This window comes from Mus musculus, chromosome 1 (genome assembly GCF_000001635.26).
Source record: "Mus musculus strain C57BL/6J chromosome 1, GRCm38.p6 C57BL/6J".
Lineage (NCBI taxonomy): Eukaryota > Metazoa > Chordata > Mammalia > Rodentia > Muridae > Mus > Mus musculus.
In genome coordinates this window covers 84,016,243-84,043,137 of record NC_000067.6, presented here as the reverse complement: position 1 = coordinate 84,043,137, position 26,895 = coordinate 84,016,243, and the positions used below count along the sequence as shown (strand labels likewise).

Sequence of the window (26,895 nt, the reverse complement as noted above, 5' to 3'; positions counted from 1 at the left end):
CTGCTGCTGATTATCCCACTGTCTATTTCTGGTAGCTTGGCCATTTTAGAGTCCATATTCTTGTCATCTGTGAGAGTTGCAAAACAGAAATAACATCTTTATCTTAAAACATCTTGGCATATATGAATCTGGAAAAGAATTCATTTACAAAAGTGCTAGACAATTGGATCTCAATCATTTTGAAAGACTAATTTCATCTAAGATGCCTGTGACCAGGACAGAGATAATGAAAACTTGGAGGGACACCAGCAAATGGGGATATCTCTCATCTAATAGAAAAAATGCTCAACAGAAATTCAGACTCTTCTATGCTCAGTTCCTCACAGATCACTAACAGTTGCTGATACCTCAAAAGTTTTATGGAAGTATGTTCTTAGTGCTACTCTCTGAATGACGCTGGATCTATCTCCTGTCTAGATCTAAGTTCTGCACTTTGGACAGAGTTAGTAATGATAATATCCCACACCAAAGTAGGTATGATGGCACATCTTCAGTCCCAATAATGAGGAGGTGGAGTAAAATTCATCTCTGTGACTTCAAGGCCAGACAGGTCTACTTAGCAAGTTCCATGCCCTCTGGAGCTTCATAGTGAGTCCTTGTTTTGAAAAATCCCATCCTAACCCACAGAGTTGTCAGTGAATCTGATGTATGCAATGCTTTTACCATCATATGTGATACAAACATCCTTTAGAACTTTCCCATGCCCTTGGAGTTTGATTTTGCTATGGACATAGCAAGTGATGGACATAGGTAAATGGTGTCTTGAGACCTTTAACACATGCTACTTAATGGCTCTTTTTTCTGTCACTGGTGAAAGTAAACACTAGCTTAGCTGAATGGATTTAATCTATATATAATGTTTTACCCCAATGCTTTAAAATTCCCTTTATAAATATCTATGCATTATTAAGTAGCATTTATTATTGTTTCATTAAGACCATTGAGTTTTGAATTTCTGCCCCATTCTTCCCCAAACATACTTCCAAAATAAAACTATTTTCCTTAAAAATCTTTACCTTATAGTAAAGATAGTAAACATTCATAAGGAGAGTTACACTTTTTCCTTGGATGGCTGTCAGAATTTTATTACTAGGAAATGGCTTTTGATTTGGATGAGTTAACTACAGCTTTTAATGAATGTTTTTTTCTTTTTTTGAAAAAGTACCTTTTAATTATCTTGCAGTGGAATTCTCTGTATAACTTTTAGAAAGAAGTGTGTGTGTGTGTGTGCATATGAGAGAAAGCTGAAAATATATCCAAAGAATTCCCCTTCTACCAGACTACCTTTCTCTCACATATAAACTTGATTATTTCTAGTTTCAAAAAGTAGAATGAATGAATATACTTTGTATTTTCCCTTTAGGTACCCAAATTAGTTGTTTCCTTGTGTGTGTGTGTGTGTGTGTGTGTGTTTGTATGTACATACATAGAATACATAGAATACATACAACAGGATGCTCCAGCACCCTCACCTCCACTGAGCCACTTAACTCTTACAGGATTCTAAAACAGACACTCAGAATCCCCCAAGCAAGAGCAGCCAATCATTGTGCCTCAAGCTTCCATCTCCCACCAATCTAGTTTTTGTCTCTGTGATTGTGACTGTTTTAATGTGATAAATTACAGTCTTCATCTACTTTGTGACTGACTTATTATGTTGAACATTAACAGTCTCAGATTTTATCCATGTGGTAGCACATGCAAGTGTTTCCTCCCCTTGGCACTAAATAATATTTCACTGTATATGCATATTCACTTGGATGATGCTGGGCATTGGGTTCTTTCCATACTTTAACTGTTAGGCTCAGTGGGTCCTTTGATCTTGAACATGTAAATTATCTCATTAAGATGCAGCAATTTGCTCTTTTGAGAAGGACAAATGAGTCATGTGAATCAAAATCAGTTTTGACTTTTTGATGAACTACTGTAGTGTTTGTATAGGTTCAATGAACCCACAATTAGAGGCCAGTCCTCAGGTTGGTGCCGGGGGACAGAATAGTACTTTGGAAGAGGTGGGAATTAGTAGAGACATGAGATGCTTTTTAGTGAGTTCCTTTATAGTTCTTGAGAGAACGCTGTAAAAGTTCAAGCTAAGCTGTCCCTGCCCTCTTCTTCTTCTGTCTGCTCCTGCTAAGCATCCAACCTCTTCTTTCTATTGAAGATAGATGTGCCTATTAGTTGCCCTTGCTAGAAGTTGACCAACACTCCCCAGTACCTTGGCCCACTTTTGGACTTTAAATTCCCAAATTTTGGGCTAAACCGACCTCCTTTATAAATATGTAGGCTGGGCCAAACATCCTATTTCCTTTCTGCTGTGATAAAATTGACTAAAAGCAACTTAGGGGAGGAGAGGATTTATTGCCTCACACTTCCAGGTCACAGTGCATCAATGAGGGACATCAAGGCAGGAGCTCAAGCAGCAGCTTGAAGAGGAATGCTACATGCTTCCTTCTCAGACTCATATTTAGCTAGCCTTCTTCTATAGACTTGGGACCACCCACCCAGGGAAAGACTGCCCACAGTGAGCCTCTACATCAATTACCAATTAAGATACCCCCCCCCCCCACACACACACATACAAACATGCTTATGGACCAATCTAATTTTGGCAATAAAGACCTCTCTCTCAGGTAACTCTAGGATGTGTGATGTAGATAAAAACTCTTTTACTGTCTGATGAATAACTAGCCAAAATATTATTTCCATATGATTTTTAAATCTTCCAATGTGGTATCATTTTTCAACTTGCTAATACCTATAATCATCATTTATTCTTTGGTAGCAGTCATAGTCATGTGTTTTAAGTATTAATAGTATTTTCTTGCAGTTCTGAAAATGTTTCTCAAATAATCAGTGTCTGAGTTAGGTTTCAATTGCTGTAATAGAAGACCATGACCAATAGCACCTTGAGGAAAAAAGGGTTTATTTAACTTACATAGCCCAGTTCACAGTCCATTGATGGACACCAACACGGGAATTCAAGACAGGAACCTGGAGACAGGAACCAAAGCAACAACCATGGAGGAATGCTACTTGCTAGCTCATTCCAAATGCCTTGTTCAGTTTGCTTTCTTATAGCCTCCAGGACAAGTTGCCCAAGAGTGGGAGTGACCACAGTATTCTGCCATCTTTCATATAATTTATCAAAGAAGAAAATGGCCACAAGCTTACCTACAGGTCAATGTAATAGGGACATTTCCTTAAAGGAAGTTCCTTCTTCTTTGATGACTCTAGCTTATGTCAAGTTGATGAAACCCAACACAGTTATCAATGTTTAACATCTTTTCACATGGAGTGGCCATGTGCCCATCTTCTGCAGACAAAAATCTAGGAACGGACCATGCCTTAGTTTTTTCATTGCCAGGATTGAAGATTTACATTGCCAGAGCCAGCACAATTACACTTCTAAAGGGAAGCTCTTGTTTCAGAGAGAACCAGTGCACAAAAGTTGCACTAAAACCTCACTTTCATGTTCTAAAGCTTTTGTATGCAGTGCTGTAGTCCCATTAATCATAACCATTGACTTGGAGCCATTGTGACTAAATTTCATTCATCTATTTTGCACCTTGTTCCTCACATTCATAGTGTTTAGATATCTGTGTCTAAATTTCAACCAAACTCTATACAATTTTGAATTGTTAATTGGCCCCTTAGGCTTCCTGTAGTTCTTTAATGGTAGCACTGCTGTAGCAACAGTCTTACCCATTCCAATGAGAAAAACAATAACGTATACCTTCTGGCAGACTAGGAGCAAGGGCACATGTGTGGTGGTCAGAGGACAACTAGTGGAGGTCAGATCTCTCCTTCCAATGTGTGGGTTCAGGGATCAAACTAGAGTTTCCAGACTTGGTAACAAGTGTATTCACCATTTGAATCCTTTTGCCTTTCCATAAGCATTTTTTAAAAGTCAGTATCTGAATCCTTTAGAATTATTTTTCCCTAGTTTTAATAGTGCCTATCTAGATATTTGATAACCTTGCATTCTAGTCTTATCTAATCTCTCAGATATAGTCACAACCAAATGCCCATCATTTCAAAAACTGTTTATGTTGAAAAACAGATAGGAATTGTGGCATTTTAAAAAAAAAATGTCTCAGCGGAAGGAAGGGGGGAATCACCCTTCAGGCTGTACTTTAGACAGAATACTTTTTGTGTCTTTGGTATTAGCTGGAAGCAAGCAGCACAAAGGAAGTCAAGAAGGGAAGGATTTGGGGGAAAAGGATCCAGCCAAGAGATAAGCTTAATAAAGGCTTCGTTTTGCAGACTCCTGGTTTCCTGCTCTCCTTGAGTGCTTGCATTTCTGATTGATTGAAAGTAAACTTCTAGTGACCTAGGATTTGAAAGAGATACCAAGTTAAAGGAAACACCATCATCAGCTAGTTTCAAAGGGAGGGTTTGGGAGAGGGAAGATGTGCTTGAAGTATTAGATTTTCTAAATATCCAACTCTATTTATAGTTTGTAAACATTTGTCCTGGGGAAAACTTGGAAGAAAGAGAGGGAAGAAATTCTGCTTGCAAGGGTCAAGGAGTACGTGTATCCCTTTGGTGTCTATCAAGTTGCTCTGCCTATCAGAGTAAGCTCAGTGCACCATACTGACCTCTCTCTCTGTTTCCTGTCACCGACCTGCAGGTTACCTATCTGGGAAAAGTCTCTACCACAGGCATGCAGTTTTTGTCTGGTTGCACCGAGAAGCCAGTCATTGAGCTCTGGAAGAAACACACACTGGCTCGAGAAGATGTTTTCCCGGCCAACGCCCTCCTAGAGATCCGGCCATTCCAAGTGTGGCTTCATCACCTTGACCACAAGGGTGAGGCAACAGTGCACATGGATACCTTCCAGGTGGCTCGAATTGCCTACTGCACAGCTGACCACAACGTGAGCCCCAACATCTTCGCCTGGGTGTACAGAGAGATCAATGATGACCTCTCTTACCAGATGGACTGCCATGCAGTGCAATGTGAGAGCAAGCTGGAGGCCAAGAAGCTGGCACACGCCATGATGGAGGCATTCAAGAAGACTTTCCACAGTATGAAGAGTGATGGGCGGATCCATAGGAGCAGCTCATCTGAAGAGGCTTCCCAGGAATTGGAATCTGATGATGGCTGAAGGAACTTAAGATGTTCCAGCGAAGGCAGCATTTGGGCAAGGAGTTTCAGAAGCTAGACATGTCTGCAATGATTCAAATTTGGTACGAAAGGACTGCCAACCTATTGGCTGATCATGCTTTTTAAATTCAGAAGAGTGATTCTAAATCTAAAGAATCATATCATTAATTATGTGACATTGAAACCTGCTGCTGCCGTGATCTTGAGGAGAGTACAGATGGGGAGGAAGGTTCCAGACTCTCCTCTCACTTTTTTTTTCCTCTCCTATTCCAACACTTCCTGCTGGGAGATCTCCACGCCTATTTTCACCATTCTCAGGCAAATACTCCATGGCTGTAGTTTGACGGACTGTTCCAATCTGCCTTATGAAATCCAACAAGAATGTTAGTGGCATCTCTGTGGTCCCTAGGCAGGCAGGAGGTATGGGGAGGTGCTGTTGGCGTGGAGGCTGCAGGATGGAAGGGACACGTCCAGGTGACTGACTGGTTGCTCCTCCCCCTTGGCATGTTTGCAGATCCTCTCCTCAGTCCGTGAATCAGCACAGCTTGGATTGAGCTTTACAACTAACAGCGCGCTAGATGGCAGTTAATTCGCAGTTAAAGATAATGCTTTTTATTTACACGAATATATCAAGTAGTACCCTCCTATTGTATTCACTTCTTCTATTTTCTTAGAATTCTTGCAACTAATGATTGTTCCCCTCCTTCTCCCACCACCAAGTTCTTTGTCCTTCCAACCTCCCGGAAAGGGACAAAGGCTCAACATACTGCAGGACTCCAAAAGGGAAGAAAATAACAAATTAAGTAAATAAACGATCAGGAAACCAACCAGGAATCTCAGACATCAGAAACCCTAGTAAAGAAGTGAATGAGTGGCCAAAGTCTATAGAGGCTTCCCTTTAGCAAGCCCTGAGATATAGTAACTTCCTTGGTTATGAGTCTTGTTGAATGACTCCTTTTGGAAAGTTTAAACTCTGACATGGCATTGCCCTGGAAGTCTTGCCCCATCATTTAACAAGGAACTCAAGTAGGAAATGAGTGACATCAAGTCAGTTTGCCTAGAAATCCCATGTCTTCCTGGAAACCTAAAGGGAAACATGATCTTGTCCTGAAAATGATATTTTAGAGTCTGAGTGACCCCTTTGACTATCAGTTCTGAAGAGCAATTCTCACTGGTAACTTGACATCTCTCAATTTCAGGATCTTTGCCTCTCATTAAAAGTCATGGAAAATATACACATTTAAGGTGAATAGACACATTAAGGTGGCAAATGATCTACTTTTTCAAGTAATATTGCTCCTTTAAAAGGTGTGTTTTTATTTCTGGTGATGTCAGGGGCAACGGGGTATCTTAGAAGCCTTAAATGAGAGCTAATATAATCCAGACAGCAATGGTGTTAGTATTTTTGGTCTGTGTACCCACGTGCCCATGTATATGTTTGTGTGTGTGTATGTGTGAGTGTGTGTGTATGTGTGTGTGTATGTAAGTCCCCTGTGTGGGTCCAGTTTCAAGGCATGTACAATAAGCATGGAGTCGTATTGATGAGGACTTACCTCCTGAAGATATGCTTGTTGCTTTATGATATATGTAAACTATTCTTTAGAAAAATGCATTCACTCTTTAATAAAAGTATGTTTGTGTTAATAAAGCCAGGGCGTTTCACACTTTATATGAACTTCCCTTTTTTTAAGAAATGGAAATTTGACATGTAAAATAAATCAAACTTGGTAAACAGGGCAATTTTATTTATTTTTTTAATTGATCAAGCATAGGGCATTCCTTGTGTTTAGAAATCTTTTTCAATTTGTTTTTCATAGCTGGATGCCCCTTAACTGTGACAATAATGTTATTAATGGTGTTGATCTTTATGTTTAATGTGATGGACTTATTTCAGAGAAGAATATTTCCAAACATTTTGCAAATAATTTCCATTTAGCTTCCCTACCCCTGGCCTATGTACAGGAATTGTCCATCCTGTTTCTGAAAGGTAAACCTGTGACAATACCTTTGAAGAGTGGATAAAATTGTCTCCCCTGGGCTGTGATCTCTCAGAATGGGCACATTAATAAAGCAAAGAAGCTGGCTGTGGAGCAATGTCCTTCACGGAATCAGTAAGGAACAAAAAAGACTGAAGGAGAAAGGATGGGTGCCTGCCACACAGATGCATCCGGGTGTGGATTATTACCAGAGTCTGATTGAAACGGCCCTTCTCTGGATCTGACGTTCCCCCAACTTCAGTTTCATACTCTTGTCCTTGAATTTCAATAGAACAAGAGAGGAGAAATGAGGGTAGAGGGAGATAGGAGGGAAGGGAAGGGGAGAAAGGAAAGAGGAAGGAAAGAGGGAAGTATGAAAGAGATGGAAAGGAAGAGGCAAAGAACCTGGCCAGTACAGCTCAAAGCAGTGACATCTCCCTCCCTCAGTAACTGGGCATCAGAATCCCTGTGCATACATTGTTATTTATTATAAAAGGGTTTTGCTGGAATTCTGTTTTGAGTATGAAGTGTGACATGCTACGTAACTGGCTTGGATAATATCCACACAGCGTTCTACTTGGGAAGATGGGTAAGTAATTGAAGATGAACACAGAATGGTATCTTTGAATTAACTAATGATGCCTTCTTGACAGCCAGCTGTTATTCATCTACAAGGGATGTTCCAGCCTTTCTTTGTGTTTTAAGTGTCTCCTGTTCCCTTCTGTGCTAGGGTCTTTGTGTTAGTGGCCACACCCTTTACTTTCATGATCATTAACTCCCACATATGTCAAACAACCTAGTGTTAATATGGAAATTACTACAGCATTGAGGAGCCAGAGGCTTAGATCTACATCCTTGGCCACAGGGACCTAGCCAGGACTTGTACTGAGAGCCATCTGAGGCTGTTGCATAGTTGCTGTGTTGAGACAAGATTCATCTTCTTTGGATTTTTATTTCCTCTCAAAACCTAGTTTATTTTAAATTAGAATACTAAAACTTTATAAATAAGCCCCCCCCCCATTTTTGAAGTGTTTTTAACAGGAACAAAATGTTAAAAGCCAAGGTCCAAGAGATTTAACATAACATAAAAGTTTGGTTGAGTTAGTTATTTTTCTGGCTATGGGCAATGGACAAAATTCTCTGGTTATACCACATCAAAATACCCCTTCAATTTTGTTTACACTAGGGTATGCAAAAACTTTGAGTGAAGAACTGAGAAGATGGCTCAGCAGTTAAGAGTGCTTGCTGGTCTTGCAGAGGACCCAGGTTTGGTTCTCAGCACTCACTTCAGATATGTCCCATACACATGCAACTTCAGTTCCAGGGGATCTGATGCCCTGTTATGGGTCCTGCTATTGAGTGCCCGCTATAATCACTAAGTGCACTCAAAAATTTAAAACCTAAATAATAGTAATAACATCAAAACCCAAAACCCTCTAAATCAAGTCTTTCTGCTACAGGAGTCTACAGTTTTATGTTATTCACTGTGGTTTCTAACTACACATCTACTTTTACAATTACACAAATGCCTTTTTAAATCTTGGATGTTAAGTTGTTTTTAAGATGGTGGAAACTGTCTTTGTGTTGTTTGGTGGTATTCATGTTTTTATCTCCAACATCCCTAGCAGGCAACAGGAGGAACTAATTATGTGTCTTCTAGAGGGCTGCTGACTGGATGGAAGGCTTCATAAGTGGAAGAATCACCATGTCTTGGATTCACAGGTTCAAGGGCAAAATCCTGGAAATTGAGAAGTCTCCCTAGAGTTTACTTTTCCCAGTTTCGTCAAAGATGAAAAAGCAAAAAAAAAAAAAAAAAAAAAAAAAGAAAATAGCTTTTTACTGAAGTAAAACATTATCTCTTAACTAATTATAAGACAAATTGAGGGTATTTGGTTAGATGGGGGAAAAAGCAATGCTAGACAAACTGTACAACTGAAATGTAATATGCATGATTCAAGGAAACAGATAAGATATTCATGGCACCTATGTTGAGCAGATTACAGCATGCTGGTCATATAGTGGTTTCTACTTATTTCTGTCATTTTGACCAATGAGGTGTTGAAGGAGACACATTTCCATTATCACAGTGGGATACATAGAGATTCAGCTGAGTTCTTCACAAGACTCATAATATAGAAAACATTTTATTTTCTTCTGTCCATTAATTTTTTCTTTTCTCTTTTATTTTCTTCTTCTGTCATCTTTACCCCATACTTCCCATCTTCTTCCTTTCTTCCCTACTTGCCTGTATTTTACATTATGGCTTCTTCCACTTTTAGGAGGGAAGAGAATATGTACTATGAATCTGAGACCACACATGCTGGGGTTCATGGTCCACTAGTGCAAAGTCTGACACTATTGTTGAACACCACATGCATTAATTACTTTCTTGCTGTGTGGCCTGGTTGGCTGTTTGTTACCGAGATACATGGATCATCTGGGAAGACACAGCCTCAATTAAGCAGATGCCTGTATAAGATTGGCCTGTAAGCAACATTGTAGGGACAGTTTCTTCATTAATGGTTGATGTGGCTGGGCCCAGCCCACTATGGGCAGTGCTACCCCTGGGCAAATGGTCCTGGGCTGTAGCAAAAAGCAGGCTGAGCAAGCCATAAACAATAAGCCAGTAACCAATGTTCTTCCATGACTTCAGCTTCAGTTTCAGTCTCCAGATTCCTGCCTTGAGTTCCTGCATTAAGGCCTCCCTTAAGGATTTACTGTGAACTGGAAGTGTAAGCCAAATGAACCCTTTCCTTATCAAGTTTTCTAGGTCATAATGTTTTATCACAGCAATAGAAAGTACACTAATACATCAAGATAAACACTCTGCCCAAAGTAAAGTAGGCAAAAAAAAAAAAGGTTGATTTTACCTAGGGTTTTAGATGGATAGAGTCCCCATTTTGGGGAAGACGTGGCAGGAGAAACATGGGGGGAGGAGAGGGCAGCATTTGAGAAGCAGAATGAAGAGCAGGGTTGAGTCTATAACCCCTAAAAGGTACTCCAAGTGATGTGTTTCCTTCAGGAAGGTCTACCCCACAAAGGTTCTATTACCTCCCCAAGCAGCTTCACCAACTGGGGACCATCATTTAAGTACACGAGCCTGTGGAGGACATTCTTCATTCAAACCACAACTTGTAGATTATCCCTACTTTTATTTAAGTTTTCAGTTAGGTGGAAGATGGTGATACTTTCATCAAGTACAACATAGCATTTCTTAAGGATCCCCAAAGTGTGTTTTTCCCATCTCCCAGATATACACTAAACTAATTTTAAGCTAAGATGAAAGACTTGTAGCCATGAGAGGCAACTCCGAAATTCTTATTGATCTCAAACAGTTTCTATGAGATGCCAAGTTTTGGCTGTTGGAACAAGTTTATTGAATACATTGTTCAGTAAAAGAAAGTCAAGTGACAAAAGCCTCCACAAGAGGATGTGTGTGATGTCAAATGCCAGTCTTAATAATAAAAACAATCGAAAGGATACAATCCAACTGCCCAGGGACAAGAATCTAACCCATCTCCATGTGGACAGTTAAAAATCAACGATATTTGTTGAAAATGAATCCAAGACCTGGCCTGGGATAGTTGAGCAAAGCTGATGTTTACAAAGATATTGGAAGGGGGTATTTATTTTGGAGTTTCCAACAAAATCATCTGGAGTTTTGTATGCTCCACCAAAATTGAATATTTAACAAGAATCCTAACAAATTTTGCTATGAACATTTGGTTTTCAAATATTCTCAAATCCTGCCTAACTTGACTTACAGGGGATCTTATTAGAAGCTACTCATATCCTCAGGAAATGGAATTCGGGAAATCTTCTATGTATGCAAAACACAAAGCAAACACTAAAAATAGCTAATCTCCTCCCCTTTGACACAGAAATAGAGTAGTTGAAACAACTGAAATGAAGCCTATGTTTTTGCTCAACAACTTCGAAGTCTCTTCTTTGCTAATAGGTTATTATCTCTTTAAATTATCAAGACACTAAGTCAATGTATATATAGCATCTTATGTGTGTCTGTAGTGTATTGATATAATATGTACATCAATCGTGACAATCATCTTCAGTGGTCTGATATGTATTTCAAGATCATTATTGTGAATTTTTTGAGGTTTTCAAGAGCGTGTGGCCACACTAGACCAATGCTAACTTAAAGGATCAGCTCTTAATGGCATCCTGGAATTGACTCTACCCATATTGTGCTCTATATTGAGTCTTTAGTAAACAGAACCTGGTTTGTTAAGCACCCAGGGCTGCTGCTAGGGCAGGTGGGTGTTCAGAGATGGAGGAGCCAATTTGTGTCCACTAGCATGGAAAGGCTGGCTTCTGCCCACTAGGTGGACTTTTCCACAATACCCCTTCAACATAGCAGCTGTGAATGGTACATGCATCCTGGTTCTTGAGGCTGTGAAGTAGTTGATAATGGAACTGTTCTACTTTAGTGTGATCACTTGCTGACTCCTCCTCCTCCTCCTCCTCCTCCTCCTCCTCCTCCTCCTCCTCCTCCTCCTCCTCCTCCTCCTCCTCCTCCTCCTCCTCTTCTTCTTCTTCTTCTTCTTCTTCTTCTTCTTCTTCTTCTTCTTCTTCTTCTTCTTCTTCTTCTTCTTCTTCTTCTTCTTCTTCTCTTCTTGTTCCTCTTCTTCTTTCTCTTCTTATTCCTCCTCTTTTTCCTCCTTCTCTTCCTCCTCTTCCTCCACCTCCTCTTCTTTTATCTTATTGCCTACTGTTGACCCTGACAACCAATTCATGATGAGTTGAAGAAAGGAAGAGAGGTGAAATTTGAACATATAACCTGTGCCAGGCACCACCTCAGGGGATATTTATGTAAGAATATGCCTCCTCTGGTTGAAAAATTTCAATCACAATTCAAGATCATACACACTGAAAGTCAAACACAGCACACTTCATTACACCACAGCTTTTTCAATCAAGGGCAGGACCACCAGTGGCTCTGGAATCACTGTCTGGAAGAAAGATACCATATCTGGCTATAGCACTTGTCTCACTCCTAATCTCTGAATCCAAACAACTGTAGGCTGTCTAAGATGTCATTGCATTTTAGAAGCTGTGGTATGAAAAAAATGTTTTTATAAATGCAATCTTTGTTTCCTTAGTGACATTTCTTCCCTGTTACTCTTGAGAAAAGGTGTGACACAGTCCATATGTTAGAAATACGGCAAAGCTCAGGAAGAATTGGTTCATTCTAGGGACCCAAAGAATGAAGTTTATAAGGCCCATGACATAATTCGCTGGAACCTGGAGATGAAAATCTGTCACTATTCTTACTCCCAGAATCTGGACCACAAGGCTCAAGTCTCCGTTTTTTCTTCTTCCACCTCCATCCTGCCACTGTCACCAGGTCCTGTAGGACTGTGGCAGGGAGGGGCTCATCTCATGACAGGTAGCAGGGAAATTTGAAGAAGGAAGCAGAAAGCTGTGCTCCATCCACAATTTGGTTCTGTAACTCTAATCACTTCCTGATACCTGACATTAGCGTTTTGATTGCGGAATACCACAGAATGCAGAAGTTTCTCAGATGAGTCTGCTAATTAAGTACACAGTCCAGGCTCCACCGCTTTCCTTGTCTTCAGAGCTTCAGTAGATCCCTATCCCAAATTCGATTTACCCAGACTTTCAGCTAAAATCTTTCATGGCCTCCTCGCTGTCTTCATGGCATCCTTTCTGCCTTCCTTCCTTAGTTTTACATTTCAGTGCAATACCTAAGCTCCTAAGATGGCTGCCACCTACATACCAGGCTTATGTTCAAACCCCAAGTCCTACTATTCTGAGTGAGTAAAGAACTTATTGACTCTAGCCTCAGGTTTGTTTGTTTATTATTTGTAATGTGGGAATAATGAATGCTTGACTGAGATGCACTGAGTTGAGAAAGTCCCTACAAGTGCCATACAAAGAAGCGAACCACTGGAAGAGATAAGAATGAAAACTCTGTGCAGATTGATTTCATCAACCTGGATCAGACTGGGGGTCTAATTCAGGTACTTTATTCCATTGTATTTAAGCCCCCTATAATTTAGTGTACAGTGGTTTCCAGGGGTACTACAATCCCTGGTACACAAGGTAGTACAATTACATCAAAATTCAACTCAAGATGTGTGTCATTTCTTCCAAGATAATGGGTTCTAGAAACAGGCTACTTTTACTAGCCTGAGTCTGGCCCGGTCTAAGCCATAAAGATGACATAGAAGTCATTTGGGCTATTGGCCACCTCAGGTCCTGAATGTAGGTGCTTGATAAGGTTGGCCCAATAGATAACACAGATCACTAGGCTGTCACCTCCATTTGTCAGCTTTCTGGACGGAAGAACAGGTTTTTCATCTTTTTCATTGGAAAGACAATCCTATGTGCTTAACATTCCTGGTTTCTCTGGAGATCTGCTTGAATGAAGGACTCTTCCAAATTCTCACCAGGGTCTGGCTTGGCCTTGCCATACCCCCATTTAATGACATTTAATGTTCCCCTCTGTGCTTATAGCTTCTCCTTTTAGATTCTAAAAGACAGAAGAAGGCACCTCCACAGTTATACGTGCTTAACACTGTTCAATACTTCTAAATCAACTCTGGCCCAGGCTTGAGAGCTTCCAGGCAATGCTGTCCAGGAACTCCATGTTACCAGCTTTCTGTATAATTTAAAAGTTTCCAGCAGCCAAATTAAACACTTCAGAAGGAAATTAAGTGAAGTCCACTTTAAGTGCATCTCTCTACCTCTGCATGTCCACGGTATATCATAACCTTACCATACACTATAAAATATATTGTTATTAAATAGATGTTTTATTCTTATGTGGCCTTTGGCAAGTTGAACATATTTTACATTTTCTTTGGATAAGTGTGTGATTAGCAGTGACCATGCTTTATTGCACAAACCATGAGGATGAGAACAGAACTTGACTTCCCATTCACAGAGCGCATCTCACTGGCTGATCAGTAGCAGCAATTTGTAAATGTCTTGTCAGTGAGTAATATCTTGAACATGAGCAACCATTAAAGGCATGGATATAGGTTCATTTTCTGAAGCTCTGTGATGAAATGCCACAGATGTGGTAGCATAACCCAGAGAAATACATTGCCTTATAGATTTGGGGACTGGGTGACTAAGATCACATAGTGTCAAGATTGATTCTTTCAGAGACTGTTAGGGAGCATCTGCCTCCTTCCTCTCTCCTGGCTTCTTGGCTCCTGTTGGCAAGCAGTGGGTACTTAGCTTTTGTTGCACCATTCTAGTGTTTTCCTGACTTATCCTGTGTATGTGTGTGTGTATCCAATTTCTTCTTTTTATAAGGATACTAGTCATCAGATTATGGTCTTGCTGTGTAATTATTTCCTCTAAACTGAATCATTCTCTTCTCTAGAGAGGAGGGAGGACCATTAAATTCAGGAAGCAAAGTGCATTTATTAGGCTCCGAAAGCTTGTAGATCTTAGGAGGCTCAGGAAGCTAGGAAAAGAAAATTACAAGCTTCTCAGAGTCTATCCCTGGGGTTATTGAGGCAGTGAACAATGGCTGGCAGGGGAAGAGACTCCCTTGTGTGGAACTGCTTACAACTTGACAGGGGGTGGAATGGTGGGTGTGGGTGGGTGTCAGTGCTCCAGGAATGTAGCGTGCATGAGTCATTGCTGGACTTGGGTGGGCTTTGTTATCATAAAGATTCTTGAGAGTCATCCATGCTCCTGTAAGCAATGTCAATTCATCCACCAAGTGAGATGTGGGTAGAATCCTTTTCTTAGTTTGTCATTGGTGCCCTATCTGGGGTAAGCATTTTTTCATCTACCCATAGGTGTTATAAAAATCTCTTTTTTGGAACTTAGAACAATTCTAAGATATCATGGCTTAATGAGCAGTGGGAAACCTAATTCAGTGTATGATAAGCTAGATGTTAATTTCAACTCTTGTCCCTGGGCTCATAGCTAGATGGACAGGACAGGGTTCCATTTCAGGTCGGTTAATTTCAAATTCAACATAATTTCCTTTGCTGCCTCTTCAGGGAGCTTTCACTGTCTGGACTTAATCATCTCAGCCATCCAGAGCGGTGCTTGGATTATCAAGAATCAATAAGAATGCATTCCTAGCATACTTTAGCTAAAATGACTCTCCAGGCTTAGAAGGTAGTTCTAGGGGTAAACTATCCACTGCATAAGCTGAGACTTGAGTTCAGATCCTTAGCACCCACATGGAAGTGTCCCGTGAAGTGGCAGCAGGCCAACTCCCGATTCCTGGAGTTTAATGGCCAGACCTCCTAGGCAATCTATGAGTTCCAGGTTCAACGAGAAACTGTCTCCAAACTTAAAGTGTGAAAGTGATTGAAGGAAAGGCATTTTATAGACTTCTGGAATCTACTCTCAAATGCACACATGATACCTTCACAAACCCACATAAACATATATCAACCTGTACACACACACACACACACACACACACACACACGATTAAAATGAATAAAACAAATATCTCTGTGACCTAGGTATAGTGGCATACTCTAATAATACTAGTACCTGGTAGGCTTATGAGTTTGAGGCTAGCCTATGCTGCATAGGAAGTGCTATCCAGATTGAATTACACAGAAAAACCTTTATCTCCCACAGCAAAACAGAACCAAAATTCCTCATGGAGCAAAACAAACATGGTTCTGAAATATCCATACTTTACAAAAAGCAAGAATCCTTCACCTTACCTTTTCATGTCTCTCATCATCTCTCTTTCTTTTTTGTTTTTCTGTCTGGCCATCATTGTTATCAATTGCCAGTTGATGGAAATGGAACAGAGGAGAGAAAACAGTTGGAGAATTTTAGAAACATAGCTCAAAGCAGGCAGGATGGCTCTTTTCTATGTGACAACATCAGCCAACTTTTGAAAACCAAATTTCCAAGGCCAAGCCAACTCTACTCTAAGCCAATGCCCAGAATTCCCTGGTGGCCACCCTTGTTATTTTAGAGGGAATTGGTATTTCCAAGCATCGCCATATGATCCAACTAAAATCCCCACATCACAAAGAGAAGTGTCTTCTGAAGGCCAGAATTTGGGATTTGCCAATGATGCTGGGATTGGAAGACATTGCTGCATCTGCAGACTGAGGTCACATGGTTAGGTTCCTTTATGCACCACTCTGAAGAATCAGATTCCCTTGCCTCACCAAGAAAGAGTGTCTTGTGCCAGCATTTACAAAGCAGTCTCAGTGCCACTCTGCTCAGATACACCCAGACCAGCACTGAATTTGCCAGCACCCTGTTAGCTGCCCGTGAGCTTGGAGAATTTGCTCTTGTAGAGACTGCTTTTGCAGGCTGGTTATTCAGTTCTTTCTGTTAAAGGTCAGACTTTTGTTAGAGTGTGATTAAAGTTTCCATATTTTACATAAATTGTCCCCCTTTTTTCCCTCCCTAATATGGGTTCCTGTCAGAAGACTTGGGAAAAGTTTTATTTCCTTTTTTCCCTCTAAAAATTTAATGAGCCTTGCAATTCCTTTCAGCTTAATAATTTGGGAAATGCTAAGGTTGGACTCTCCATAGGTGAATCCAGGTGACACTGAGCTGGGTAGTGGTGCCTGCTTAAGAGGAGTGTGTAAGGGCATGGGGCCTGGGCTAATCTGTAAAGCACTTTCTTTCTTTTTTAATTAATTACTTTATTTATTTACATTCCAAATGGTGCCCTCCCAGACGCCCTCCCAGGGTTCTTCTCTCTATCCCTCTCAGCTTTGCCTTTGAGAGGGTGCTCACCACTACTCCTTTACCCCACCCTACCCCCAGGCATCTCCTTTCCCTGGGCATGAAGTTTCTACAGGAGTAGGCTCATGCTCTGCCACTGAGGCCAAGCAAGACAGTCCTCTGCTACATATGTGCCAGGGGCCACAGACCAGCCCATGTATGCTCTTTGGTTGGTGGCTCAGTCTCTGGGAGCTCTGAGGAGTCTAGGTTAGTTGATACTATTGGTATTCCTGTCAGGTTGCCATTCCCTTCAGCATCTTCAGTTCTTCTAATTTCTTCCACAGAAGTCCCAGACCTCAGTCCAGTGGTTGGCTGTAAGTATCTGCATCTGTCTCAGTCAGCTGCTAGCAGAGCCTCTCAGAGGACATTCTAGGCTTTCGTCTGCAAGCACAACATAACATCAGAAATAGTGTCAGGGTTTGGCACCTGCCCATGGGATGGATCCCAAGTTGGACTGGTCACTGGATAGCCTTTCCCTCAGTCTCTATTCCATTTTGTCCCTTAATTTCTTTTAGACAGGGACAATTCTCAGTCAAAAATTTTGAAGCTGGGTTGGTGACCCCATCCTTCCACATTGGGCCCTGTCTATCTACTGGAAGTGGTCTCTTCGAGGTTCCATCTCCCCACTGTTGCACATTTCAGCTAAGGTCATCCCCCTGTTGAGTCCTGGAAGCCTCTCACATCCCAGGTCTGTGAGACTTTCTTGAGGTTCCTCGAGCTCCCCCACCCCCAGTAGCTGCATTTTTCTATTCATTCTTCTGGCCCTCTGGGCTTCTCTCCTGCCTCCTCCATACCTGATCCTGCCTCTCCTTTCCCCTGTCCTTCCTCTCTCTCACCCAGGTCCCTCCCTTGCCCTCCCTCCTGTGATTGTTTTGTTCCTCCTTCTACGTGGGATTGAAACATCCTTTCTTGGGCCTTTCTTGTTAAGATTCTATGGCCTGTGGGTTGTATCATGGGTATTCTGTACTTTTTGGCTAATATCCATTTATCAGTGACTACATACTATGCATGCCCTTTTGGATCTGGGTTACCTCACTCAGATGATATTTTTTCATTCTATCCATTCAAAACTCATGATGTTCTTGTTTTTAATAGCTGAATAGTATCCCATTACTCTGGAAATTAATCTGGTGGTTCCTCAGAAAATTGGAAATAGTTCTATCTGAACACCCAGCTATACTGCTCCTGGGCATATATCCAAAGATGCTCCACCATACCACAAAGATATGTGCTCCACTATGTTCATAGCAGCTTTATTTGTAATAGCCAGAAACTAGAAACAACCTAGATGTCCCTCAACCAAAGAATGGATACAGAAAATGTGAAGAACTTTCTAAAGCGTTTGTTTAAAAGTTAAGGATGTACTAAGAAGGGAACTTAAAAGAATGTTTCTGTGGTGCAGTTTGGGGCACGGTGGTGTTGAATAGGCTCATTGGTGCTCATGAAGCAAACTTTCTGCGTCATGGAACACTACAGACTGTGGGCAATGGCTGGGCTGATGGTGAATCAGAGAAACAGGCTTCATTCAATATATATTTATATTGGCACATATTCTTTATACAAATTGATAGGTTTTGAAATGGCACCCTCATGCAAGGATATCATGTATGTGTCCATAGTCAGACCCCACCTTTCTCCTACTGACACCCCCTTCAGTTACTTCCATTCCTTCTTCCAGACAGCTTCACTTCTATTTTCCAAACCTATGTACATACATGGTTCTATACACCTCTTTATACCCCAGGATCCACAAATGAAAGAAATTGTGCAGTTTCTCTTTTGGCATCTGTCTTATTTTGCTCTTAAGCCAAATAAGGTGCAGCTATCTTCCTAACAAAACAAACATACTACAAGCATAATGTCAGTGGATCCAGGTAGAATCTTGTCAGGAAGCTATCATTCAGTCACTATGGATAAAGAAAGAGTTGATGCTGCAAACCTTCAGGAAATATGTTGTAATCAACAAGGACCAGGAAGACACCTGTGACTGAGCCTAGGACACTCTGATTCCCTAGCCTGGCATTCACGTACAAGCTTCACAAAGACTTTTTCATCTTCCCATGTGCCCTCTTGGTCTCCCAGGTGGCATTTCTACTTTCCAGCAAATTAGGTTTCAGCTCCAACTAGAGAATACAGAACATGTGATTGGGCCAGCTGTTGCTGGACTAACCCTTGTGCTGGAGTGACAACCCAGAGTGGCTCATTTCCATGTGAATGCTTAGAATCTAGTGTCTAAACTTTACTACAGCAATCAAAAATCTAAATCCTTAATCAGAATGATACTAATATTTAAATGAGATAAAAGTAGAAACGAATCATTAGAAGCATACTATGCACCAAGCATTAAACATGTTTTTGTTGTTGTTTCTTTGGTTTTTTTGAAACAGGGTCTCATCATGTAACCCTGATTGGCCTGGAGCTCACTGAGAACTGCTTGCTTCTGCTTCCCCAGTGCTAGGATTAAAGGCATATGTCATCACACCTAGCTATGCTTTCTTATGCCATGTTCTAATTCTATACCTCACAAAAGTCAGACACAGAGCAATTATCCTTATCTTCATTTGTATTGAGCAAGAGCTAGGTGACTCTTTTGCTAAATCCATCCTTTAGAGCCAGACTGACCTCCAAGCCAAACACCATATTTAGCTGCTGGGTTAAGGAAAACCATACACAATTTCTCTAGGATCACCAGGAGAATGCTTCTGACTTTGTTCTCTTCTGAACCACATCTATCCCTGCAGTTCCTTTTTTCTTGGTTAAGTTACGACTTGGAAACCACACTGAAGCCTTCATTATTCAAAGAAGAAAGGTGTCCTAGTCAGCTTTAGATAGCAAGTTGGCACAGCTGTAGGTTTATCTCATGGAGTCTCAACAGAGAGATTACCCAGGTCAGATTGGTCTGTGGCCCTGCCTGTGTGTGATTATCTTGATTCATGATTGATGTGGGAGTGCCCAGCCCACTGTGAGTGACACCATTGATAGGTAGATGGTCGTGTCTAAGTGTGAGCCAGTGACTTAGCTGGAGAATGATCTCATAAGCAGTGATCCTCCATGGTTCCTGCCTCCAGGTTCCTGCCCTGACTTTCTTCAACAATTGGTTGTGACTTAAAAGTATAAGTCAAATGAACCATTTCCTTCCTTGAATTGCTTTTGGTCAGAATACTTTATCATAGTGATAGAGAGGAAACTATCTGCACAAACTAAATAATATCTCAGGCTTCTTCATATGTTTTAATAACGTGGTTAGAAATGTTTATCACCATGTTTAAGATGAGCAGAGAGATTGATTTCTCTCACTTTATTCCAGGTTAGATCAGACATAAGTCACTCTTCATATAGGGGATGCTAGGAGACAGGACAGGAGTCATCTTTACATTCACGGGAATGTGAGCATCTAACAACACTATTCTTAGTTTTTGTTAATTTTTCACTTGTATGTTCAGTGGTAAAAGTCACTGGGACTACATTGGGAAATGAGGACTGTGGGACTTTAGAGAGACTACATGCTGTTTGTACATTTAAAGGACAGAAAATAAAGGAAGGTATAAAAAACTCAATAGAGTTGAATACGAACTGTTGGATGTTTGATTGGTTTTGAGACCATTTTATTGCAATAAATGTGCTGTTTCACACAATACTACCTAATCCAACTACCTTTGAGTGGCATTGTGACAATTTTTGTAACTTTAGTAAGAGATTGGCCAATGCACTGTAATTCATTGTTCAGTTTTAAACCTTTCCATTCCCAGGATCTCTTATAGCTGTCATCAGTTCTTTTGTGCAGTTCACCCAGAGAGTGCTCTCTTGTTCATCACTATCATTTCCTTTTCATGTGTTTAGCTTTGGCTTCTTAACTTTAAGAACAGATGTTAAAATTTGCAATCTGATTGTCATTCCAGAGAGAAAGCTGACAGCTCTGTGTGTTGCCTTCTCTTCTGCAGTTTTATTTCAGCACTGATGGGAATTATTTATAAAGGAAGGGAATGAGCCCAGGACTTTTGTCACAAGCATTCTTCCAGTGCTGGTGTGACTACAAAATGAGGGGTGCCTGTTCCAGAAAATTCCCCATGTTCCAATATTCATTGTATTGTGAGTATGTGATTGTACTGTATGAAATTACATATGGAAATTATTTAAAGTGCATGTATGCATATCTATAAACATTTTATTTAAAAGTCCTTTCTGGGTGCTGGAGAGATGATTCAGTTAAGAGGAGCTTACCTTTCATCCATGAAGATCTCTGTTCCATCCTTAAAACCTGTGTTAAAAGCAAAACAAACAAATGAAAACCAGGGTTGGTGGTAGATGTTTGTAATTCCATACTTAGGGAGGCAGAACCAGTCAGATCCTGTAGCCTGATTGCCAGTCACTCAGCCTGATCTTCTGGGCAACTCCTAGGCCATTGAGAAACCTCAAAAAAGGGAGATGGTACCCAAGAAATGGCAGCTGCTGTTATCCTCTGGCTTTCAAATGCAACATATACACATGTATGTACATGTGTGCATGCATAAACATGCATAGACACTCAAATTTTACTTCTTGCTTTTTAATTTTGTGTGTGTGTGTGGAGGGGGGAGGAGAATCACATCGTTAGTTTCCCTGGTGAAAATTATTCTCAGAAGACACAATATGCTATGAGGTGTATACTAATAGCAAGCAATCCATGAAGCCATGTCTACTGAAAAATATGCCATCTGGAAAGAAACAGTTTATGGAAATGTGTATCAATGTGTTTGTGTTATCCAGGTTAATGATGACAGGTAACGTCAGTGTCTAAGTAGTTTTCTAGTAGGAAATGGAACATCATTTCGAAAGGGACATTATGGGTAGCTTTCAGTTAAGATTTCTGGCCATGGTTTTGTGTGTTTTAAACGGGGAGGGACTGAATCAAGCGTGTTGAGTTTTTCCCACGTGCTGGAGCATATGCAGGAGATGCAGTTGAGTTATGGGGGTGCTTGCATATTAATATGGCCCAGGAACCTGCTCCTGAGATTAGTCATACACAAAGCTGTGAAGAGCTCTACCCAGGTTCTGCAGCACTCTATGGCACAATTTCAAGCTCACACCTGTGCTCTTGTATATGTCATCCCTCCTGCCTGGAGCAGCCTCAAATCTCTGGCTCCAGTCTTGAGCTCAATCCCATGCCATAGCAATTTTTTCCTCAGCCTTTTGATGTGACAAAAGTTTTATATTACACCCAGCTTGCATACACAACTATTTTTGGTTTTATTCTTACTACGGCTGTCATTATGTTTTGGAGGCATGGCTATGAATGACTCCTTCATGAGAAGTTTAGTTACTTCTCTACTGCTGTGATGAGACACCATGGCCCAAGCAACTTTATTATTAAAGTTTAATGGAGGCTTACAATTTCAGAGGGCGAGTCCATGGGCATCATGTTGGGGAGCATGGCAGCATGCAGGCAGGCATAGTACTGGAACAGTAGATGAGAGCTTATATCTCATCCACAAGATGGAGGTAGGGAGAGCAAACTGGGAATGGTGAGGGCATTTGAAACCCCAAAGCCCACCTCCAGTGATACCCCTTCTCCAACAAGGCCATACCTCCTAATTTTACCCAATCAGTAACATCCAATTGGGCACCAAGTACTGAAACATATGAGCCTATGGGTTCTGTTCTCATTTAAGACACCACAATGAGAAATACCTGGCCTAAGTTCTCTGGGTGCCTACCACATGTTGGCTGCTAGAAGAGATTCATGTGGCTCTTTAGAGTGAATTAATGACTTAGATTTGAAATGGTGATAACTGGTCTTCATCCTTTATTCCTTGCTGGCTTTCATAAGCGGGTAATGACTTTGCTGGAATGTGTCATGGTTTGCTGGCTGCGTTCAAGCACAGATGATGAGCATAGAATAGAGATTATATTTGCTTGAATGTGTCCTGGGCTCTGTGGGGAATCAAAGGCTAACTCCTTAGCCAATAGAATCAGTGTGACTTCAAAGATATTTCTACCATGGGAAGATTTGGAAAGAACACAGACAGGGCGAAAGTCTGGCTGTAGGAAACATTACATCTGTTGTTCTGACTTTAGCTATCTATTTACCGTATCCCAAATGGTTCTAATTTAGCACCAACCATGTGCCCAAAGAGAATGATAATGCACAGTATTACAAACTGTAGGAAGTAGAAAAGGCCTTAGAGAATAGCTTGGTGCTTTTTGTCCTCCTCAACCATAGTCTATGGGGTGGGTCTTTGCTTCTTAGAAAAATGACTACTACTTCCTAGGAGTAGGTGGCCAAGGAGCAGGTGATACAAGCAAACCTCCCACCCTTTCAGGACCTCGAGCTTTTCCTTTCTATATGTAATGTAAGAGGACTGTGCTGGATAATCTTTGACTCCCTTGGATTATGAATTATTTATTATTCAGAAGTAATCCTTTATAATTCCCAGTCTGTTTGATTTGCTAGACATCATTTCTAAGTCCAAACCCTACATTCTGTAGTTTGATATAGAAAGATCAGCATTAATAATGGGTGTTGCTGATAGATATTTTACTACAAGTTAGTCAAAGTTACACATTAGAGATAGGAGGAAACTTAATTCTAGTGACCTTAGATGTGGCATTGTTACTAATTCCTTTTCACATATGGGAAGTCTGACACTCAGAAAACTTAACCCAAATCTTACAGAAACTAACTGAGAGGGTTAGGATTTGAACCTATGCATTCAGGTTTCAGAGTCCATGCTAACTTGTCATACAGGCATTTTTCTATACAAAGTAAACTTGGTGTTTTAAAATTTATTTATTAGCTGTCTCTTGTGAGACTATGCCGGGGCCTAGCAAACACAGAAGTGGATGCTCACAGTCAGCTATTGGATGGAACACAGGGCCCCCAATGGAGGAGCTAGAGAAAGTAACCAAGGAGCTAAAGGGATCTGCAACCCTATAGGTGGAACAACAATATGAACTAACCAGTATCCCACGGAGCTCGTGTCTCTTGCTGCATATGTATCAGAAGATGGCCTAGTCAGCCATCAGTGGAAAGAAAGGCCCATTGGTCGTGCAAACTTTATCTGCCTCAGTACAGGGGAATGCCAGGACCAAGAAGTGGGAGTGGGTGGGTGGGGGAGTGGGTGGGGGAGGGTGTGGGGGACTTTTGGGATAGCATTGGAAATGTAAATGAAATAAATACCTAAAAAATTTATTGTTTATAGTTTCTTTTCTGAGAGAGACTTGACGTGTCTCATTAATAAAAAGACAAAATCATTTACAAAATGTATGGGATATTAAAGTAGTAAAGTGTGGCATGTAACTGAATAAAGTAAATATGGAAATTTTCATGAATACTTTATTAAAAGTGCACTTAATATTTATTTTGAGTGTTCTAGTGGTGAATGGAAATATTGGAGGAAAGGAAGATAGAGAGATGGTGGAGATCAAGCAGTTCCCTGAAGCCTACCACATTTTCACTACTAGAGGAGACCAGTGTGGGTCTTTTGATAGATAGATAGATGGATAGATAGATAGATAGATAGATAGATAGACAGACAGATAGATACAAAGAAAGAAAGAAAGAAAGAAAGAAAAAAGAAAGAGAAAGAAAGGGAGAGAGGAAATAAAAGAAAGGAGAAGATAAGAGAAAGAAGGAACAAAGGAGAGAGGGGGAGAGAGAGAGAGAAAGAGAGAGAGAAGAGAAGAGAAGAGAAGAGAAGAGAAGAGAAGAAAGAAAAAAGAGATCAAGGCAAAAAAAAAAAAAAAAAAAAAGGAAGGAAAAAGGAAAAAGACCCAAGCCACCTAGAAACCTCATGGATCTGATACAAAACTTAGAAAATAGAACATTTTGCGCAATCTGAAGAAATTATTCTGTAAGATAGAAGAATGTGTTTGCTATACTAAGAAGTTAAATGAAACAGGACAAAAATGATTTAGTCACAGTAGGCATTCCTCTAAGCTTTAAGAAATGGAACTCAATTTTATTCTTATTCTTAAAATAGCATTTCAGTAATTTCACAAGATACTATGGTCTTCTACACTATTTTCTCTTTCCTTTCTTGTTTGTAATTATATGTATTTAGCCACAGTAGGGGACATGACCACTTACGAGTTCAGCCTTCTTTTGTCCTTTGGAGGACAGTTGCCTCTCTGAAGGTATCTGTAGTACATTCTTGATCTGGGGACATGCCTGGCATTCATAGTGAGAGCATCTTATCCTCAAGTTTCACAAGCTCCCATGTGACCTCACAGCCTCCTCTGAAGTCAGAGCATCACTTCTGGTCATGTCACTCCATGCTATTCCTTCCTTGTCCTCAAGAATAATCTATAAGTTATTTGAAACTACAGCCTAACATGATCAGGGCCATAGTCATAGTCACTGCCTTGAGAGATACTTAAGTTTTGGAGCTCAGGAGGATAAAATCTGCAATCACTAGCCTTCTTGTGGGGTTATCCACATAAGATGAGATAGGAGAGATTCCCACCCCCTTTTCTTTATGTCATGTGAAGATATAAGAAGCAGAAACCTCTTTGAAGCCAGGATGAGATCCCTCACTAGGAATCAAGATATCTTGTATTTTTTTTTTCTTTTAGGACTTTCTAGTTTCCAGAATCATGGAATGAGTATTATTTAATTTACTTAGTTTCTAATATTTAGTTAAGGTCTTTGAGCCAACTAGAGCAGGGTTTGGTGCCAGAAGATCTTGGTGGAATCAGAAGGTCACAGAGGATTAGTCTCAAGTTCAATTCTAATGGAGTTTGTCTGAATAGTGTTTAGGTCTGCTTGGCATCCATTGTGTGTTCATGTCTTCTGACCATTCCTGTCTGGAATATGATTATCTATTCTGGGCCTGTTGTAGAAATGTATTTATTCTGGAATCAATTCATCTGCTGTAGCAGATTTGCAAGGGAAGGAAGGTTGCTCTGTATCAATTATATCTTGAGTGACATGTCGGGATGGCCTCAATGTTATTTTGTCACAGTGTCACAGGTCTGAAGTCCAGGGGTCTGAGATAAAAGTCTCTGTGTGGTCAGGTTCTAATGGAGGCTTTGCCTCTTAGTTTGTGTATGCTTGCCTTATTGCCATATTAGCATGTCCTGTTGAAGAGAAGGGTAATGAAGGGAAGGAACAAGTGGTGTGAGGGGGGGAAGAGAAGGAGTTGTAGAAGAGAAGATAAAAACGCTTCCTAATGTCTCTACCTATAAGACACAAATTCAATTATGAGCTTTCCTCTTAGAATCTCTTCTAAGGACAGTTGCTTCCAAAAGGCCCATATTGAAGTGCTATGACCTTGGTGTTAGCCTTCAGTATATGGATCTGGAGAAGATACAAACATTCCACCCATGATATTCATTATCTTCCTTTTGTAATGTGTTTGTGGAAAAAATATATATGTTAAGTTCTGTATATCACATGTTTATCTTTCTTGATGACATTTTTAAAGTTATTATGTGTGTGTGATATAATTTATCCCTGTACTTATTACATATTTATTTTGTATGATTTTTTTGTTTATTACATTCTGCTTGGTCTCTCCCTCCAACCCCCAGTTCCTCATCCTATTCCTCTCCCCCCCCTTGCCTCCCAGAGGGTGCTCCCCCCAACCAGGCACTTTTAACACTGTAGGGAATATTATGTGCCTTTATGGTTTATAAGGTATTACTGGAAATATCCCAGTATTTTCTGAAAATGTTGTAGGGTGTCTACAAAGTGAAAATTGCTAAAACATTTGCATTTAACTATTTTGACATTTGGACTTAAAGCAAAAGAGCTGGTGATTGCTGGGTGAAACTTCTGGCACTGTAGCTAGAATGAGAGCAATACTCTATAGTCTCCTCTGGCACAGATGCACAACAATCTCTCACTTCTAGTGATAATGTTATTAATAAAGAAGAATTCATAGCTAGTTAATATTTACTTTGGTTTGTCCTTTGAGTATATATCTTTTGATATTCTATTCAAGGAATTAAGAATAAAATGCGAAGCAATTTTGATAAGTATATAACTGTGAATTTGTATACAGATATGGAATTTTATATTCATAAAATATCATCTTTACCCAGAAAAAAATAACTGACAAAAGAAATGGGTTTATTAAGATTTCAGTATCTCAGAAATGGATCATGAACCTGCCAGTGT

At 40.4% G+C, this 26,895-nt stretch overlaps 1 protein-coding gene across 6 annotated transcripts in view; it reads left to right on the top strand.

Annotated features, from left to right (window-relative positions):
• The window catches only part of Pid1 (phosphotyrosine interaction domain containing 1), a 303,550-nt gene extending 296,705 nt beyond the window's left edge, over positions 1 to 6,845 (top strand). For 5 of the 6 annotated variants that reach the window (XM_017313047.1, XM_017313045.2, XM_011238717.3 and 2 more), the window contains one exon: positions 4,631 to 6,842. In XM_017313047.1, coding sequence (XP_017168536.1) covers positions 4,631 to 5,107 — 477 coding nt within the window. In that variant the 3' untranslated portion in view covers positions 5,108 to 6,842. Of the gene's footprint in view, positions 1 to 4,630 lie in introns of all 6 variants that reach the window. The other variant, NM_001003948.2, reaches the window with a different exon arrangement.
• The last annotated feature ends 20,050 nt before the right edge of the window (positions 6,846 to 26,895 follow it).